The following is a 20,512-nucleotide window of genomic DNA, read 5'->3' as shown; positions in this document are numbered from 1 at the left end:
AACAGAAGGTTTGTTTCCTGCAGATTCACAAGGGCTGAATACCTTTTGTGCTGCAGGCAGAAGTCTGGCTGCTGCTAAAGGCAGACCGGGCCTGTAGGTGCCAGCTTTTTCTCAGTTTTATCCAATGTTGTGTTTATATCCTGTGAACAGCCTTTAGGATTGTGAGCTAATAGAAATGGTAAAGTAAAACTAGTGTAGGTGCTTGCTAGGCCTTTGATGAATTTAAAATGCAACCTTTCCAAAATAACCCTTTGCTAAAGGAGATTTGCTCTGAGGGTTGGAAAAAATGAAATCTAAATCCCAAGCACTGTAATCTCCTTGCTGCAAGGCCCCACCATCCTTCCTAGAGAAGAGCTGTGAGGCTGCTCTTAGGAGAGTTCTCAGGCTCTCTCTGAGTTGTGTTGACATCTTGTGGAGTACACGTTTGATGACCTCGCCAAGAAAGACACAGGAGGGTGGCACCATGGCCTTCCCGCCTGGATCTGGGATGTGCTGAAATCCCAGAGCCTCCCAGGAGGGCTGCTGAGCACCAAACCAGTTTTCTGTGGGTGCAGTGGAGAGAGCTGCAAACCCTGAGCTGTGTGTTCCCAGAATCAGCGCCGGGGTTTGGGCTGAGGTCTGGTTGCAGGATCAGGGGCGTAAATGTGCACACCTCCATGTCTCCTGGGTCCATGCTGGGTTCTGCACTGCCACGTGCCTAACACTCTGTTGTGTAATTGTGGTTTGGTGTCTGTGTTCCTCACTACTTTTGAAAACTTCCCTCTTTCTTCTTACAAGTGCAGTCAAAGTGTGGGGTCGCTGTAGTGATAAGGCTCTGCAGTAACACTTGCATCAGTTTTGGACACTGGGGCAGGTTGGGCAGAAATTGGCATTTTTCCCCCCACTTTTCAATCAGACTCTATGAACATCACACCTGTTTTTTCTAGTGTATGTCATACTCCCCAGCAAAATCACCTTGCAGTAACCAGCATTTAAATGCAAATGGTGGAATGTAATGCGAAATATTTCTCTGAAGTAAAAGCGAAAACAGTTTGAATATTGGCTGAACTGAAATCATTCTTTCTAAAAATGATTAGGACCTTCGGGAGAAAAACTGGGAAGCAATGGAAGCATTGGCATCAACTGAAAAATTGCTGCAGGACAAAGTGAACAAGACTGCCAAGGTTGTAATGTTGACTGCTAGAAATGATGCGTTAAGCTAGAAGCAGATCTGCAGCTGGTTCTTTAAGTGAAATGGAGACATTTAACTTTTACTGCAGTTTAAGTATAATCTTTCCTGAGTGATCATTCATATACTTTCACCTCTGCTTCTTCCTGTTGTCTTTAGGTTGTTTGTGGTTTTTTTTTGTTTTTTTTTTAATGGTTAGTTTGTGGGCATGCTGACTTTTGATTTCTGTTTGCATAATTGTTAGAGCTGTCGTGAATTGTTTTTGATTTGTGGGGAGCTCCAGATGAAAAGCTGTGCTAGTGAGCAACCTGCTTTCTTCTACTGGGCTTTGGCTGTGCTTAAACAAATCTGTTGGACCTGGGAAGAACCAGGACTAAATTATTATTATTTAAAAATCTGGGAACTTCTCAGAAAAACGGTGTGACCACAGCTGTGAGTTTCATCCTTGAAGGCACGTGAAGCTCGACAGGGACTATTGGACCAATGTTCAAAATGATCTGGGATGTGAATTCCTCAAAAGGAGCTTGTGTTTGCCGTGGGCCTGATTGAGTGTTCATTGCCACTGTGCAGAACTCAAAAAGAAAAAGCATCCAACTAACCCTGGGAGCAGTGGTCAGGCAGCCAGGGGCAGAGGAGCTCTGGTTTGGGGTTGTGTGTCTGTTTTGGAGCCGTCTCTGCTCTGCGCTGGCAGGAGCTGTCCCTGCTCTCGCTGTGTGCTAATGCTTGCCTGCTTTCTCTTGCAGCTGGAAGACTTCAGCAAACAGCCTTTTGCCCCTTCATGGTGGCTCCTAAATTGCTGCCAACTAACACACAGCACAGCCTCACCGCCTAATGTCTCCTGTCTGTTTCTGTCTCTGAATCTCAACCTGCTCATGCCACCGATCCCTTGCAGCAGAGGAACTCAGAGCAGCCAGGCAGTAGCACTGATGCCAAAGGGAAAAACAATCCCAAATATCAGTGGAGGATTTTGGCTGAAAGCTGCCCTTCTGTGCAGTGTTTCAGCCTTTCTACATTTAAGTTTAAATGAGAGCCTGAATGTCGTGTAACTAAACTAACCCAATCTGCCACAAGCACAGCAAGCACATGTCCTGTGGCTGCTCTGCTTTTAATATTAAATACATGGAAGGACAGATCTGTGGTGTCTTTGGCTCTGGGTGTTTATATTTGCAAAGCATTATCAAAAAAAAATCCTGGAGATTGTCACACAGCTCTAATAATTATCTCCCATTGCATCCAGGGTTGGGAAAAGAGGATGTAAGTGGCTTCCTCTTAAATGTTTGAAAGTCTTACTTTCTTGGCCTGGTTCAAATGTGCATTAACACAAAGTTTCCTTTTGATTTTAATTCTCTGTTTTTGAAGTGATGACGTTACCTTACAGTGATTTTTTTTCCACACTTAGAATTATTTTAAAAGCACAGATTAAAAAATAAAAATAGTTGATTGACCAAAGTATTTGATTTTGAGCTCACTTAACTTGAGTGGCAGGGCTGGTGCGATCTGTGGATGCAGTTACTCAGCACAGTGCAGTTTGTGTTGAGGACAAGTGAACAATGGTGTAATTTCTGTACAAACAGGCTAGATTGGAGGAGAACTTCAGAAAATAAAAGCTTAAGCAAGAACAAATGCAAAGGCCAAATTCTGAAGCAATTTGGTGCCCATTTCTGAAGTAATTTACTGCAATTTCAGAGACTATAGCGCCTTTCTCACTTAGAAAAAGACTTCCTGGGTTAAGTAAATCGCTGTAGGCAGAGGAGAGGCTGTTGCCAGGTCGGTGAGTGTGGTGCCCAATGTCACCTGTGCCCTCCTCTTGCTTTAGGAGAAGCAGCAGCACCTGGAAGCTGCCGAGGTGGAGACGCGCCGGCTCCTCCAGAAGCTCTTCCCCAAAGTGTCTCTTCCTTCCAACATGGTAAGAGAAGTGGCTGTTGTTAACCTCCTGCTGGGAGTCAGGGAGCTCTGCTCCTGCTGGGCTGGGCAGTCCTGGAGTGTTTCCTCACAGCCCCTCTGCCCCAAGGTTTTTGCAGTGGGGTGAGAGTGTCTCTGGCTGGTGATGCCTGTCCTTGCACAGGGAAGCAAAGCTGCAGATAGGTTGCTTCAAGAAGTGTTAAAAGAGCAAAATAAAAGTTATTATCTTGTGGGTTTTATGCCCCAACATTTGATCTACCTGTGTTACCTTGTGTCTCACTGAGATAGTCAATTTTCCAGGGTGGATAATGCCTGCTGTGTTTGCTCACTGTCTGGCACGATGGGGATCCGTATATTCCCAACTTTCCAGAGGAGCTGCAGTGCCTCAGTGACAATTAATAAAATTTAGGGAGTTTTGTTTTGTTCCCAAGAACCAATCTCCAATTTTATTTTATATTTTTGGTGGCTTTCAGTGGTTTGCAGTTTGCCCTGGGTTCATGGGGTTCAGATGGGGTGAATAACATCAAGTGAATCTGGAAACATGGGTGCATTTAATTCATAACCTCTGGAGGTTTTGAATAATCATATTTAAAATTGTTCCCAAATGTGCTAAAGTGTCCTGATAAAAGGACTTTCTGTAAGGTTATAAAACAGCCTTCTTAGAGTTATACAGTATCTGCTTTAAGTGCTCAGGGATTTGGGGAAAGATTCCTTTGAATCTTCAAGTGCTTATGCAGAGCCCTGACACTTGCAGGGAGTCCTCTGTCACCCAGCTGCATTTCAGCTCCTCCAGGACCCCTGAACTGTGTGTGTCTCATCACCTGGTGCTCCTGGGTTGCTGCCAGCTGTGTGTGGAGCTGGCTGAACAACAACTATGGGGCTGTGTGTGAGCTCCAGGGACTTGAGAGACACTGAGGCACAGCAGTGGGGAGGCAAATGTCCTGAGGAGAGCTCTCCTGAGGTTATTCTCAGCCTTAACTGAATGATTTCCCAACAGAGCCACAGTGAGTGGATATGTGGGTTTGAAAAGATGGCCAAAGAATACCTAAGAGAGGCTTCAGGATCTGAAGATGCCAAGGTAGGTACAAAAAATGGACAGCTGGTGTGTGGCATGATGGATTTGTCCAGTATAAATCTTACAAATTGTGCTGTGGGTTGGGAAGTTCAGGTTCTCAGACAACTCACAAGAAAATGGTTTCATGTTAGTTCTAGAATGGTTTGGGTTAAAGATCATCCAGTTCCAGCCCCCCTGCCTTGGCCAGGGCTGCCAGTCACTAGACCAGGCTGTTCTGAGCCTCATCCAGCCTGGCCTTGAACACTTCCAGAGATGAGTGAGTCAGCCACAGCTTCTCTGGGCAACCTGCTGTGCAGATATTCACAGAAATGTATTTGCAGCTTTGATAAGTACCTTGTGGAATTGTGAGTTGATGAAATTGAAAATCACCATTCTCTTTTTCTAAGTAATATTTTTTTTTTTTTAATAGTAACTCAAAGTTTGTGACTGAGTATTGAGAGTTATAGGTGAACACTGCACTTGCTGTTATATTTTCATGTGTTGGAAAGGCAGAGCTGCCCAGGAGTGATGAATAGTTGCTTGTTGCAGGAGTTTGCTTGCTGAAATAAGATGAATAGAACTGAAACCCATCCACTGAGATGTAACTTGTGCTCCCTTTCCTCCTTTGCCAGGCTATGGAGCAGAAGTTGAAGGAGGCTGAGGAAATGCACATCCTGCTGCAGCTGGAGTGTGAGAAATACAAATCTGTTCTGGCAGAGACAGTAAGTGGGATGCCTGTTCACCTCTGTGATGTTCCAGCTGCCTTTCTTGTGCTCTGAGCTTTCAAATCCCTCTCTCTTCTTAGGAGGGGATTTTACAAAGGCTACAGAGGAGTGTGGAAGAGGAAGAAAGCAAATGGAAGATAAAAGTTGAAGAATCACAGAAGGAACTTAAACAGGTGTTTCTGAAGTTGTTTTTTTATTCCTCAGCAGCCAGGCAGGTTCTGCTTGAAGTCACAGAGGGTGTCTGAGCTCAATGAAGGCAGGTGTGGAACAGCCCTGGCTGCCTGGTTTGATGTATGCATGACCAGGGGATGAAAAAGGTGAAGCCTGCAACAAGTATAATAGGAATGATTTCCTCATATCAATGGTGTTCTGGTGCTCTGGTACTTAGCTTCATGTAAAGGCTGGGTTCTCATTTTTGAAGGAGTGTATTTCCACTAAAGAGACTGAAGAATGGAGGATTTGTTGATACCTTTAGATTTATGTTACTATTTCAATTGCCTTTTTTACAGAAGCAGGAAAAATAAACAGCACAGGTATAAAGTCTTTGACCATTATGATAAATCCGTGTCACAGTCACAGAATCCCAGAATGGTTTGGGTTGGAAGGGACTTTAAAGCTCATCCAGTTCCACCCCCTGCCATGGGCAGGGACAGCTTCCACCATCCCAGTTTGCTCCAAGCCCTGTCCAACCTGGCCTTGGACAATTCCAGGGATGGGGAGTCCTTTGCAGATGCTGCAGGAAGCAGCCAAGTATTAAATAATAATATTAATGCTGATGGGATAGGAAACCAAAGATTGACTGTACAAGTGTCCCATTAATGTGCCCAGAAATATATATTTTTCTGATCCTGGTAACTTGGACTCTGTTTTTATTGAGCACATAGGTTTTTTTCTGAGTATATTTGTGAGCAGGTATGGACTCTTTGTGCTAAAATTGAAGTATCATAGAATCATAACAGTTTTCTGAAAGCTGTTAAAGTGCTGCTCAATCCATTATGGTCAACTAATTACACATGAAATTGCCTGCAAGCTTTCCTTTTAGGAAGGCTCTGTCGATAGCAAAAGTGGGAAGAAAAAGAGCTTTTATGTTTATTTTCTAATCTAGAATTAAAGTAGGTCAAACAGCTTTTTTTAAAAAGTAATTTCTAAAGTATCTCTGCTTAGTAAATTTGAGTGCCACTGTGTGAGCCTGGCAGCAAACAGATGATTTATAAACATTTTGTTTGAGGGGCTTATAAAGGCTGTCAGATCTGGAACTATAGATGTGCTGCCATCTGCTGCACTTACACAGCCCCAGATAAGGCTAAAAATGCTGGGTTTGGGTACGTGGATGGTGAGTATTCCCAGTCTGGGAAGGATATTTTCCTTACCATAGCTAATGGACAACTGGATTAGTGCTTATATTCCAAATCTTTTAGTCATGTAGGCTCTCAATACGTCAAAGAACTTGGGCTGGGAATAGGTTGGAATGGTGTAGACTCAGTGAATTGAATTATTTGAGTGAGCATCTTATTTTATTCAACCACTCTGATTTCATCCTTAATATTCTTAGATCATTTTTACAGTCTTGTGTATTTATGCAGAGTTTGTCTCAGACCAACCCAACTAAATATCTTTATTTTTCCCCAAACTGCAGATACGTTCCGTGGTCACTTCTTTGCAGCACGAGGTGGAGAGGTTAAAGGAAGAAAACAAAGAAGTTGAAACTGTACGTGCAGGTGGTTTTTTCTTCTTGTCTTTGAAGGTTTTTGTTGTTGAAACACAATTTAGGCTTGTGCTGTAAATCTGAACTTCTCTCCTGCCAGTGGCACAGCTTGTGCTGCAGTTTAACCTGAGCCTTTGGGGCAGTGTTTTTAAAAGGCAGAGAAGCTGGAAAGTTGTTCTGGTTTTTACTTCTGTACTCACCCACTGGGGCTCTCTCTTGGGAGACTGAGCAGTTCACTGCTTGTTGACAATCATGGGCCTGATTATTTCTCATTTCATCTTATTTTTGATGCTTAAATCTGCAGTCTGATGTTTAAATCTTTGCAATCGCTGGGCTTGAAATGCTCTCTAAACATCATGGAATATTTGATAGAAATTTACAACCAATTATAAATCAAATGATACCGCAAGAAAGCACTGAAAACATCTGTTTTAACTCTGTTTTTCTGTTTCTAGCTTAAAAAAGAGAGAGAACATTTGGAAAGTGAACTAGAAAAGGCAGAAATAGAACGATCTACTTATGTTTCAGAAGTCAGAGAGGTAAACATAATTGTCCAAGCTGTCCTTTTTTTTTCTTTTGGTTACCATTTGGCTGCCAAACTAACCTAGTGCTTAGCCCCTGTGGCTGAGGAGTTTGTATGTTTGTGACCTTAGGGTAGAGCAGCAAACTAATAACAGAGCAGAAGAGAACGGGCATACTAAGGAGACAAATCCTAAAACTCTAAACTTCATTTCAGCTCAAAGATCTCTTGACTGAATTGCAGAAAAAACTTGATGATTCATATTCTGAAGCAGTAAGACAGAATGAAGAGTTAAATTTGGTAAGAAGCTTGTTGGGCACAAACGAGGCTCCCAGCATACGTCTGAAGCGGAGACTTATTTCAAATCCTGTCTGTTCTGCTAACCTCTTCAGCTTGATATTTTTGTCCATTGAAATCATTTATGTAGTCTGACTTTTACAATTTGTCTCTTTTCTCTGCTCCTAACAATAGCATGTCTGGTTCTTAAGACTTTTTCCCCCAAGTCTGTAAGACTTTCATTCCTTAAACTTCTTGAGAAGATTTGCAGTGTAGGCATATGCAGCAGCCAATGTAATGTCCTTGGAGCAACAAAAGTGGTGCTCTCATCAGTTTAACTGGAGGATTATTCTCCTCTGGTGGTTTGTTTTTTTTTTTTTCCCCAAAGCTTTTGAGGATGCAGCAGTGCTATCCGTGCTCTGACTGTGCAGAGCCTTTTCCATCCTGCTCTGCATGGACAGAAATTGGCCAGACCCAAAGTTGGATTAATTCAGAGTATTCAGCCATTCAGCTGCTGACACCCTGCTGTGGCTGAATGGCTGTGCTGGCTTGGTGCTTGCATGTGTTACAGCCTTTTTGGCTAGAAATGCTTCCAGCCAATAATGCTCCTATAGCAGCTTTCTCAAGAAGGACTTGGATTAGGATAGACCTAAGGGATGCATGGTTTTCCATTTTGATCCTTTTCCCTTCTCACTTGTTTCAGTGACTTGCTTTTTAAGGCTGCAGGAGCAGTCAGAGCCTTCCTCTGCTTGTGTTTGGCCAGTGCTTTCCTGCTTTTGAGGCAGAATTAGGGAGGGTTGTCCCTGTCACCATGTCTGTGGGATGATGGGACGGCCAGGCTACTGCCACTGATGTAACTGGGCTGAAATAGTTGATTTAGAAAAATAACCACCACCACAGTAACAATGTGCTTAAGTTAATAGTACACCAGCCTCAGCAAGCAAAGCCTCTCATTCTGAAAGCAAGGAAAATGGAATTGAATGCATATCTTGGAGTCAATCAGTAAACACCAAGCTCTTTGAGGCAATAATTTATTATGTCTGTGCACAACAAAAGCTTAAAAAGCTGAGCTCCCTGCTAGGGCAGCTTGAGTGCAATGTGATGGTGTTGTGCTGGTGGGAGTGTGAGGATGTGTTAAACAACCACCTCCGTGCAGCTGGCTCAGGAATGCTCTCCTGAGTGTGTATGAGTGCCTTCTGCAGGAGGCTGAGGAATAGAAATTGTGGCATTTCAGAGTGGGTTCCCCACTATTTGAAAGGTAAGCAAGCAGAAGCTGAAACTGCAGAGGAGCTTTCCCAAAAATGTGTAAGCCCAGCATTCACCAACCCAGGTGCTCCAAAGGAGGAAGCCTTCCAAGGGTGAGACAAACACAATGTATAGGTTTGGAGGCAGTAGAAATTCAGGGCTCTGAGTAGCCCATTGTTCCCTCCTTTAATCTCCTGCTGGCTTCCAGGAAGATTGACAGCAGGAATAGTGAACATTAGCACAGCACACTTCAGAGGCACAAATCCAACAAAATTGGCACTCGAGCTCCTTGTTAGCACTTCTGTTTGAGGCTCAAGCCTCAAGTGCTCTGGCTGGTTCTGTGTGCTGTGTTGAAGAGCAATCAAAATATCCTTTAAAAAAACTGTGTATCCTTTGGAAAGGCTGCAGTTTAAGTACTGACTGCAGCCAGTATGAAGTATTCATCCCTCTTGACTGAAATAGTTTCACTATTTTGGATTGAATCTAAACACAATTGACAAGTTAATATCCCCCTGTCAGTGATTCATGCCTTGATGTGCCATTAACAGACTGGTTAAGTCAACATAGTTGTAGTAAGTGGTGCTTTATTAAGAAGATAAGTAGAGCTTTTTAGTTTATTCAGCAGTAGAGAGACTGTTTAGCCTGCTCTAGCAAGATGACAATCTTCATTTTTGCATATTTGCCGTGAATTAAGTTGGAGTCTGGGCTGACTCCCTTGATAAGGATGCTGGAGAGGCTGATGCTCCTCCTGGAATGGAGTTGCAAATTTGAAACCACTCATAAGGAAGCCAATGCCAACCTCGTTTTTGTCTTCTGTAGTTTCCATTCTTTACCTTTATCTTTACAGATGGAGTCTCTCTTCCTTGACTGTCCTGGTAAACCTCATCATACATGTCCACTAATCCACTGTGTGCAGTAATTGTTAGTAAATCTTACTCCTTTTGCAGTCCATGTGCACTGGGTTAATCCCTGGGACAGACAGAGGAGATCTGTGTGTGCAAGTGAAACTGATTTGCTTGGTTACTGTTTTGCAGCTGAAAACACAGCTAAATGAAACACTATCAAAACTCAAAGTTGATCAAAACGAGAGAGAAAAAGTAGCTGGTGACTTGCCTAAGGTAAGCAGGGATTCTCAGCAGTTGCACATATAAATGTTAGCAAAACCCCTCAATGTCTGTATTTTGCTGTGGTGGAAATGATGATTTGAAGGAACTTGATTAGAGCTGGTGGGGTGTCTTGCTCCACTGGCTGGAACTGTAGAAGCTCTATCTGCCTGTCAGAAATGCATGAAACTGCAGCTAAAATGATAATGATAAAATGAAATTATAAAACTGCAGCTAAAAGCTTTTTTTAATCATCCTTTTTGAAAGTCTCCCCTGTTCATGATAATTTTATGCCAATAGACACAAGTGGTGATTTGGGACTAACAAATAATTCTTTATTTAAAAGAAACTCCAGCCTAACAAAATGCCTGTCCCACAGCACTCCACCCACACTACAGCCTGAGGCTTTTAAATCCAGCCTCAAATGGCAGAGGGTTGCAAGCTGGTTTACAAAGCATCTGCCCTTTTGCACATGGTGACGTATCCCCTTTAAACCAGGAGACTGCAAATCCTAAAAGTTAGATCTGTGCAAGTGTGATGGGACAAACAGGTGGGTTTCCTGTGCTTCTCCTCAATGACTGCTCTTACAGGATGGGTTGGAGTGGAAAATCTTGAAGCATGAGAGGTCTCAGTGCCGTCTGTCACTCCAGAAATAATGGGAGAGTTGGTAAATGGAGACAGAAATAGCCTGTGGAGTGGCTGGACTCTGGCTCCAGACTCTGCAGCACCTTGTTCCTCCAGCATAGTATCAAATTGGGCTGAGTTCTTCCAGGATTGGAGTGGGAAATGCTGCTGGGGGAGCATAGCTTGTCCTGGACAGGGATAGATGATCACAGAAGCACTGGAGGAGGTGAGAAGATACAGGAAACCTACTGTAATAAAGAATTGAAAACATCTTGCTCTGGACAGTTGTGTTGGGTGTTGGCATACAAAGCCAGCTGTGCTGATGTCCATGGTTCATGGTATATCCCACATAAATACAGAGCTGGGGTTAGGATTTTGGAGACCTGCACTCCTCCTTTTATGAAATTTACTGCATGATTTTTACCTAGTAACTTGACGTGAGACTATTAAAGCTTCCCCGTAGGATTGCTCTCAGATGCAGACAGGCTGACATGCAACATGCTGATTGTGAGGAGACATGTCAGTCTTGGCAAATGGATTGATCCCTGGAGCAAATCTGGCATAAAACAGATTTCCTCCTGAACAGTGGTTTCCTGTGTCTCTGGTGCTCTCAGGGAGATGGGGCTTTGCTAATTGTTGTGCCTTCCCTGTTTTTTTTTTTTTTAATCCTGTCTTCCCCTTACAGGCCCAGGAGTCTTTGGCAGCTCTCGAGAGAGAAATTGGGAAGGTTTTTGGGGATGCCAATGTTATTGAAAACAGCGACGTTTGCACAGACTCGGTGAGTGATTCCTGGAGCTCAGGGGCCACACAAATCTCAAAGTGGCAACTTTGGGAAGTGAGGTCCAGCAGAGGAACAGGATGTTTGGGTGACTGGGGCTTTAAGTGCTACATCTTGCCAGGGTGTCAAGGTTCACTGGGAATTTTGCTGCTGTCTGGATTGTGACCTCCTTCCTGTGGCTCAGATTTGCACGGAGGGAGGGGAGGGATTCTGGGCTTTTGCTGGGTTTTTGTTTTGGTTTGGGCAAAAGTAGGGAGATCCCCAGACTTGTCCCTTCAAGAAGGGAAAAGGGAAGCCAAAAATCACTCTGCTGATGACTAAGTGGGCTGAAAACACTGTTGGGTTTGCCCTTCTGACATCAGTAATGCCAGAGAAAGGCAGTCTTGCACAACCTGTAACACTGAGACAGATTCTTTTGCCAGAATATGGTTCCTTCTGCTCCTCTGCAGCTTGTGGCCAAGAGCCAGAACTTGATTTCAGCTGGTCCTGGCTGCTGGGAATTTGTATTGGCCTTGATATGGCCCAGCAGCAAAATGTTGCTAAGATGAGCTTCAGTGGGGAGCAGCCCTGGGTGCTGTGGCTGAAGACTGCTGGTGTTCCTGTATCCTCCAGCAATGTCATTCCAGCTTTAGGGTCTGGAATTGGGTGGGCAGGTGGCTCCCCTGAGCCTGTGGGTTGCTGTCAGCATGGCTGGGTGTGGAGCTGGTCCTCAGAGTGTTGTCCTAAAGACACCACCTGCACAGGGGGCTGGGCTGGGGCTTTGTCACTGGATTTTTCCATCTCTGACAAAAAGAGCTTTCACACCAGCCCTGGGATAACTTTCCAGAGGGCAGTTGGGAAGGCTGAAGGAGATTCTCTCCCAGCTCAGAGGTGTCAATGGAGCTCATTCCCCATTTTCTTCTGAGGGGGACAGTGTGGAAGGACCCGCTGTCGTTTGAGGGGGAGAGGAGCACTTGCAGACAGCACAAATAATTTATATCAACTCCTTTTAACTGCTGAACCTAAGTGGCTTCATCAGCTGTGAGAGGAAGCTCTCCTCTGAGGAGAGCTGCAGGAAAGCCTTTGTAGTCATTAGCAGGAATGAAATGGCTTTTCCAGGCTCATCACTCATGGAGCCCTGCGCTGGGCTCGCCGTGGCTGAGCCAGAGATGGAGCTGGTTCTGGAGGATGGGAGAGCTGCTGAGCCCTCCCTGTGCTCCCAGGGGAGGCCAGGGCTTTCTGGTGCTGATGCCTTGTGCAGGTTGATCTAGAACAGAGACTAGACAGAGTTACAGAATAAAGCAGGGCTTTATTAAAATGATCTCCTCCATGGATCCACCTTGGGCAGCGCAAAAGCCCAGCCAGGGCTGCACCCAAGATGAATCAAAATGGTCACAAAGTGCACGACTGGTCACCAAATCTCTCACTTTTTTAAGTTCTGCTCCATTGGCACCTTGGAGTTCATTGTCCAATTCCAGCTTTAGCCCAGGCAGTCCCATCCTGCTTGTTTTTCTCTCTCCAGCCCACGGTGTTTGTGCTCCTGGGCTGAGATTTGGATCATTTGTCCTTGGTGCCCAGCTGGAGCAGGAATTGTTTTGTCTCCCTTCTCTGTGAAGAAAACTCACCATCCCCTGATATGAGCCCAGACCCACACCCTAAAGCAGCACAGAATGTGAAAAATAGAAAAGCCAAACCTGAGGTATCAGTGCCAGTCAGGGGCTGTGTCCCTTCTGCAGCAGGATGGAGAAAAGCCCCCCTGGAGCCAGTGCCCCGCTCCCTCTGCTGTGCCTTCATGGCTTATCCACGTGGTGCCTGGGGACAGCAGTGCCATCAGCAATGGCATTTTTGGCTGGTGGCTCTGGGCAGCCCTCCTGTCACTGGCTGTGCCCTGTGGTGGCCCAAATGGGCTTCTTTGCTTTAATTGCCTTAACTCACAAAACCCCTCTGGCTCTCGCACTGCTCTGCTCTTGCTGCACATGGTGGAGCCCAGGTTTCTGCCAGAATATCCATGTCTTTTTTCTAGAGAGGAGTGTGGAAAAACAATCCTAATAAACCTGCAATTAAGCCTTCATTAGTAAAAATACATTAATTGTCTGAGCAGCACTCTTGACAGGTAGCCATTGGCAGAGGCTGGAATTAGAACATTATCTTTTCTCCAAGCCTTTTCTGCTGCCTTTTTTTTTCCCTCTTTTTGAGGGGAGAAAAGGAAACTGTCTCCCCAGAAGCCTGAAAACCCAGCTGAAAATAGCTCTGAGATCAAAAAAGAAAGTCTTCCAGCCACTTCCACCTAGCAACAGTGCCTCTTTTTTTTTTCTACTAAGGACCTGAAAACACATGCTTGAAAATGAACATATTTGTTCCTTCTGGGTGCTGGAACCAACCCACAAAATTGAGAAATGATAAACCTTCAAACACACTCAGAGTGTTTTCTTTAGACTCCTTTTCTTTCTATTTAAAAATAGACCATTTGGGGTTTCTAATCAGCTGCTTTGTCACTTATGGGACCAGCTGATGACTAAAGGGGGCTTTTAGTGTGCTTTAAGGAAGTCATTTATATTCAGCAGCTTGCTTAGGCACTGAGTTTATTTTGAGGCTTATGTGCAATCTAATGTGCTTCCCCCCCCAAATCTCAGTGCAGAGCAGTCCATCACTGGAAACTGGGAATGCCATGTGTGTGAAACAGCCAGGGGGAATCTGTCCAGACACTTCAGCTCCTCTTTTAGCTGCTGGGTCTGAAATCACAGGGACTTCCCCACTACCCTCCTCGTCCTCTCTTCATTTTCATCTCCCAAAGAAGTGGAGTCACAGAATCCCAGAGTGGTTTGGGTTGGAAGGGGCCTTAAGGACCATCCAGTCCTACCCCCTGCCATGGGCAGGGACACCTTCCACCATCCCAGTTTGCTCCAAGCTCTGTCCAGCCTGGCCTGTGACACTTCCAGGGATCCAGGGGCAGCCACAGCTTCTGTGGCAACCTGTGCCAGGGCCTGCCCACCCTCACAGCCAGGATTTATTCTGTTTATCTGACCTAAATTTCCCCTCTTTCCCCCGAGTCATGGAGAGCACAGGGATGGGGCCCAGCAGTGTGAGGCAGCTGTGCACTCCTGGGTTAGCAGGAGCTGCAGGAGGACTGTGCTGAGCCCAAATCCATTGGGATCTAGTCAGGATTGGCCCCAGGAGGATTGGGGCTGTGTCTGTGTGAACGCTGCCTGACATTAGTGAGGTCACAGAACAGAAGGGGATGCAGTAAATGAGGGAGGGAGGGAGGAGCTGTTCCCAGAGCTGGGAATGCACTGGGGGCTCCTTCCTTGCTCCTGCTGCTTCTGTGCTGCTGCCCAGGCAGCCTCACTGCTGGTCAGTGCTGGATTAATTCATCTGCTGGCTGCTAATTGCCTTTGCCTAATTGCCTTTGCCACTTCCATCAGTCTGCATGAGACTGCTTAGCCAAGTCTCAGCCTTGACAGACCTGATTTTCTGCTTTAATAAGGGTAAAACAGGTTAAGGCTACCCTAATACAGATCCCAATGATTTTTTTTTTTACAGTGGATAAATGTTTACCAGTTGCACAGGAGTAAGAGCTTTGCTGCAGATTGTTTTGTTCTCTTGTCTGAGCCTGGAGTCGTTTCTGTAATGGTGCAGGTGCTTGAGTTTGATTTACTGCTCATTTTGCATTTCCAGCCAAATGGGAGCAGGGAAATGGCCCTCTCTGAACTCCCTCTAATTTCCCTGGAGCTCTGGGGAGAGATTTGCACCCACATTATGCATCAGTCTCATTCTGTGAGTAGCAGCAGAGCGGGGCTGAGGGATGCTGAGAGCTGCAAACACCTCTGTGCTCCTGTGGAGATCTGGGAGCTTCTGCATCGCTGACACCATGCCAGAGTTACTTATTTTTAGCTGTTAAATTTCCAGGAAAAGTCTCCTGCAGGTGATCTGCATGTCTGTGTTCTGAGCTCAGTAAGGAGCAGTAAGGTGTGTGTGTGTTAGATGTGAAGTGCTCTCTGTGTCTCTGGAGGAGTTAATAAATATAATAAAACAGGGATTAATTAATCAATAAATAGAAAACAAAACAAGGATTACACAGCACTGTTAGCCCAGCAAGGCTGACAGGCAGGGAGGCAGGAAGGGGAGAATCCATCTTCAGCTGAAGTGACACTTCCTCATTAAGAAACTCTGGAAATCTTAGTTAAAAAAAAAAAAAAAAAAAAGAAAAAAAAAAAAGGCTTTCATTTTTGTTTCAAAACACAAGCTCAGCATTTTCATTTCAGCACAGGAAACTTTCTAGCTCATGGTAGCTTTCATTTTTCCCTTTCTTCATGTTTTCTGCTGCTTGGACTGTTATGTGAAGCTTCATTTAAGTCCAGATGTTGCTGGCAAGTGGGAATTTCCCAGGGGTTTGGAGCAGAGGGTGGATCCATGGGCTGGCTGTGGGTGGGGAAGGGTGTGGATCTCCAGGCAGCTGTTCCAAATGCTGTTTCCCAGCTGGAGCTGCCTTGGGCTGGGGTGTTGGGTACTGCTGAGGACACCATCCCACAGCTCCTCAGTCACACCCAGTCCTTGTTCTGCTGTTCCAGCTGTGGGGTCAGAGTTGTGCCTGTGATGCCTTGTGAAGGCTGGACTAGAACAGAGGCTGGACAGAGCTAAAGAATAAAGCAGGGATTTATTAAAGGATCTCCTCAATGGATACACCTTGAGCACCTCAAGAGCCCAGCCAGGGCTGCACCCAAATGAACCAAAATGGTCCCAAAAAATGGATAATCAGTCACAAAATGATCAGTCCTGCTCCATTTGCACCTTGGAGCTCATTGTCCAATTCCAGCTTTAGCCCAGGCAGTCCCATCCTGCTTGTTTTTCTCTCTCCAGCCCACGGTGTTTGTGCTCCTGGGCTGAGATTTGGATCCTTTGTCCTTGGTGCCCAGCTGGAGCAGGAATTGTTTTGTGTCCCTGCTCTGTGCAGAGAGCTCAGCATCCCCTCATATGAAGCCCAGACCCACACACTAAAGCAGTACAGAATGTGAAAAATAGAAAAGCTAAAACCTGAGGCATCACCAGTGCACCCTGACCTGTGTTATAAACCACATCTGTGGGGGGTTCAGCCATGGGGAAATGACCTTTGAGGCTGGATCAGCTGTGGAAACAGCACAATTCTGGAAGCAGGGAGTGCTGGAGTCCCAGGCAGGGAGGGCAGGAGCTGGATGTGCAGGTGATTCCCTGGAGCAGGAAAGGGCTCCTTGACTTTGAACCACGTTCTCCTTAAATGTGGCCATAACCCTCTGACTGACAAGAATCGTTCCAATCTGCACCATGAGTTGTAATTTTATACAGAGGATCTAATTCTAGGCTTTCTTGGTAATGAGAATGTAAATGAGTTTTTAATTATTTCCTTTCTTTTGCCCTTCTTCCAGGAATTGAGTGATAAAAGGCGAAATGTGGTGGTGAATCTTACCCAGGATGTGGGTCACCTCAAGAAGCTGCTCGTGTCAATAAGCCAAATGCTGTCAAAGGGATGAGGACACTACAGCCAGGTGGGTGGGGACAGTGACCCCCCAGTTCAGCTGCTGGGAAGGCCATGGGTGTGTTACGGTGGGACTTTGTTCCAATTAACAACTCTCATGTCAGAATATGAGACTTTTTAGAATCAGTGAATTACTAAGGTTGGAAAAACCTTCTGAGTTTGTGAGTCCAGTCTTTTCTCCAGTTCTCCCACTGACATGCAGGGATGGAGATTCCATCACTGCCCTGTTCTGATGCCTGACCCTGCTAACACTTTCAGTGAAGAATCTTTTCCTAATACTCATCCAAATTCCACATGCAAACGATGAAAAGCTCCTGGCAGGCACTGGATTTGTTCCTCCCTGGATGCACACGTCAATTAGCTGAGACTAATCTGCAGTCCCCATGTCCCTCTGTAATTCCACCCTCCCTCCCACTCCCTGCTACTTCCTGCAGCAGGTTGCCCCAAGTTTTGTTCTCCCAGACCTTTTTTCCTCTTTGCTCCACCAGCAAACTGTCTGCACTCCATGCTCTGATTGCTTTGGGGTGGAGGATATAAAATAACCCACAGCAGAGGCTGGCTGGAGTGCCTGAACACCAGCCATGAGCTCCTCATCCAGTTCCAGACACGTGGACAAGGCTTTAATTTTAATACCTTTGTGCTGATCAAGTTAAATGACCCAGAATTAGCTGAAGGTTGGATAAGCTCAAGACACTGAACCTTTTAAGGAAGCTGATGCAGATTTGGGTCTGAACTGGGAACTGTTTGAACAAGGAGTGTCAGAGCTCCCTTTCATCTGCTGAGGATGGGACTTTATTCCTGATTCAGGTGCTTTTTATGCCCCTGCCTGTGTAGGAGAGCTGCAGAGGGTCCCTGGGTGTCCAGGTGGGAGGGAGGTGCTGCTGCACCTTGGCCTTGCTCTGGGAGGCTGTTCCTGCTCAGCCTCCAGCACCAGGCTGGTTCCCCTGGCCTTCCTGGTGCCTGACACGAGGAAATGCAGGTGCTGGAATGATGGAATTGTTACAACCCTCCTCTGACCCGGTGATTTGTGTTTCTCTTGCAGGGTGAATCACGGGGGAATCGTTCATTTGAGGATAGCAGAAGGCATTGTATTATATTTTGCCAAATTAAAGCCTTATTTATGTTTTCACCCTTTCTACTTCGTCAGAAACACTGAACAGAGTTTTGTCTTTTCTAATCCTTGTTAGACTACTGATTTAAAGAAAAAAACCCAACTCTGTAGACACCTCCAGAGTTTAGTTTTATAATAAAAACAAACCTGTTTGGATAATTAGACCTTTACATTCCTGGAGAGACAGTAAACACATAATCTTTTATCTTATTTTGCTCAATAAAACTTGTTCAGAAAACTCCAACGTGGTAAAGTCACCAATGGGAAATGACATTTTAATACTGATGTTGTACACTGTTTTACTTAATTACATTTTTGGGATTAGCTGCCTCTGACTTCAACCTCAAGTAAACACTCCTTTTTTTTTTTTTTTTTTTTTTTTGTTGCTAATGTAATCAGTTTTTGTAATGGTGTCAGCAAATAAAGGGATGCTATTATTCAAGGTGTTCCTGCTCTCTTCTTTCAAGTGAGTTTGGATGACTCAGGTGAGGTTTCCACCTCTCCCCTCCCCGAAATGAGCATCAGGCTGCACCCACTGTCCTTGTTTTTGGGCGGAGGAGGAGGCACCAGCTTGAGAGGTGTCTTAGAGGAACCTCCCAGTCCTGTGGGATTCTGCAATGGGCAAAGGGTGATTTGGTTTTTTAGAACACCTGAGGATGTGATTATCTCAGGAAAGGTGATAAACAGGGGTCAGTCATTAATTGGGGGTTAATTGCAGAGGTGAAACAGATCAAACTGCTCACCCTCAGCTGTTCACACTCCCCTCTGTGCCGGTTTTTAGTTGATATTTGGCCTTCACCAGGCAGGAGGTAAAGAAGCCTCTTCCTTACATGGTTCCAGTGGTCTGGATCATGCTAAGTCCTGCTGAGAGCTGTGAAATTGCTCAGAGGAGGGAGAAAAAAACCTGGAAAATGTTGTTTCCTCACAGCAGGAGCTACCCGTGGTCTCCAGCTGTGGCCACTGAAGTGTGTTCCATGGAGATGTTGTTCCATGGAGTTCAAACTCAAATGCCATTAGCCTGACTTGTGTAGGTGTTTGATGTGGAAAGAACCCCTTCCACTGCAGATCCAAGGAAAACCTGAACCCTGGAGGTCTCCACACTTGCCCTGGTTGGGGTCAGAGCCTTTGGCAGGTGTCTAAACACCAATTTGGGGTTTAAGTGGCAATTTAATGAATCCCTGCAGGTTTGACTGGTTTAAAATGATTTAAGAACGTAACCCAGGAGCTTCATTGGTGATGGTTTGGGCTGGGGTTGTCCCTGTGACTGATTCCTTCTGCCCCTCAGGGGAATCCTTCTGGCCACCCATGCTGGGAAGCTCCTCTGAAGCATCATCCCAATGGGAGCTGGGCTCTGCAGGCAGGGTGATGTCCTCTTTTCCTTGGAAAGGTTGGTTTGCAAATGCTGCAGGTGCCTCACTCAATAAATAAAGGCTTTTGGAAGAGACAGCAGTGCCTGGAGAGCCTCTGGATCATTCCTGTGTCTCCAGGCTCTTCATTTTCTGTGGGTTGAGCTGCAGAGCAGAGGCTGAAGGTGCTGCTGCAGTGCTCAGTTGAAAAGGGGAGAGATTTACAGCATCATTCCCTTTCTCTCTGGGCAGGAATTCTCCCTGGAGAGGACAGGAGATCTTTTTAGTTTTGAAATTTAAGCTCAGGTTTTTGTTTTGCTTTAGGGGGATGTACAGAGGTGTTAGAGGCAGCTGTGGAAAGATCCCCTGAGCAAAGCCTGATTCCCTCTCTGAAGGGTGAGGAGAGGTCAGGCTGGTTCCCCAGGAGCACTGGGAAGAGGGAAGGATGCTGTTCCACCTTGCTGTCTGCATAAAACACTGCTCATCTCCAATTTGGTCACTGACAAATCCAGCCCTGAGCATCTACTGGAAAAAAATAGGGGGAGAAAAAAAAAAATGTTAAAAGTGTGGGAAGCTGATTGATCAGTGCAAAGGTAGAGCTGGTGCCTGGTGTGTTGCCAGGGCTGGGATCTCTGCAGAGCTCCAGCCCTGGTGCCCAGGCAGGCAGGAGAGGAGGCAGGGTGGTGTCTGCCTGCACTAGAGGGAGACAATAGCTAATGGATACAGGGATGCTTTTCTTGGAAAAAAGCCCAAAGTGGGATGCTCCGATGTTGGCAAATGGGTTTTTTTCTGGTATTTATTTATTTATTGGAGGTGGTTTGCACCAGGAGAGCCTGAGCCAAGGCGCTGTGGGGCTGAGTGCTGCCCGTGAGGTGCTGCCTGTGGAGCCTGGCTCCTGTACAAACCTGGCTCCTGCTGCTTTCAGTTCAGCCTCATCCCTAAATGGGAATGCTGATGCCTCAGGTTTCAGCTTTTCTGTTTTAAACATTCTGTGCTGCTTTAGTGTGTGGGTCTGGGCTTCATATGAGGGGATGGTGAGGTCTCTGCACAGAGCAGGGAGACAAAACAATTCCTTCTCTAGCTGGGCACCAAGGACAAATGATCCAAATCTCAGCCCAGGAGCACAAACACCGTGGGCTGGAGAGAGAAAAACAAGCAGGGTGGGACTGCCTGGGCTAAAGCTGGAATGGGACAATGAACTCCAAGGTGCAAATGGAGCAGAACTTATAAAAGTGAGAGATTCAGTGACCAGTTGTCCATTTTGTGACCATTTTGATTCATCTGGAGTATAACCCTGGCTGGGCTCTTGTGCTGCTCAAGGTGGATCCATTGAGGCCTCCTAACAAATCCCTACTTTATTCTTTAATTCTGCCCAGCCTCTGTTCCAGGCCATCAATGGGAGGTGCAGGGGAAGGCTCTGAGCTCCCTCCCCGAAGTTGTGCTGCCTCTCCTGAGTCCCTCCCTCCC

At 45.8% G+C, this 20,512-nt stretch overlaps 1 protein-coding gene across 14 annotated transcripts in view; it reads left to right on the top strand.

Moving 5' to 3' along the window:
* Positions 1-18,136, top strand: part of KTN1 (kinectin 1) — a 77,006-nt gene extending 58,870 nt beyond the window's left edge. For 7 of the 14 annotated variants that reach the window (XM_030275222.4, XM_030275220.4, XM_030275225.4 and 4 more), the window contains 12 exons: positions 1,077-1,163; positions 2,985-3,074; positions 4,068-4,148; positions 4,757-4,846; positions 4,930-5,022; positions 6,486-6,557; positions 7,010-7,093; positions 7,291-7,374; positions 9,630-9,713; positions 11,008-11,100; positions 16,479-16,598; positions 17,631-18,136. In XM_030275222.4, coding sequence (XP_030131082.4) covers positions 1,077-1,163; positions 2,985-3,074; positions 4,068-4,148; positions 4,757-4,846; positions 4,930-5,022; positions 6,486-6,557; positions 7,010-7,093; positions 7,291-7,374; positions 9,630-9,713; positions 11,008-11,100; positions 16,479-16,583 — 963 coding nt within the window. In that variant the 3' untranslated portion in view covers positions 16,584-16,598; positions 17,631-18,136. The remainder of the gene's footprint in view (positions 1-1,076; positions 1,164-2,984; positions 3,075-4,067; positions 4,149-4,756; positions 4,847-4,929; positions 5,023-6,485; positions 6,558-7,009; positions 7,094-7,290; positions 7,375-9,629; positions 9,714-11,007; positions 11,101-16,478; positions 16,599-17,630) is intronic. The other 7 variants (XM_072930554.1, XM_041716358.2, XM_030275227.4 and 4 more) reach the window with 3 other exon arrangements.
* The last annotated feature ends 2,376 nt before the right edge of the window (positions 18,137-20,512 follow it).

The sequence above is a fragment of the Taeniopygia guttata genome, chromosome 5 (genome assembly GCF_048771995.1).
Source record: "Taeniopygia guttata chromosome 5, bTaeGut7.mat, whole genome shotgun sequence".
Classification (NCBI taxonomy): Eukaryota; Metazoa; Chordata; class Aves; order Passeriformes; family Estrildidae; genus Taeniopygia; species Taeniopygia guttata.
The sequence above is the reverse complement of the archived record's forward strand: the minus strand, read 5'-3'. Positions and strand labels throughout refer to the sequence as shown.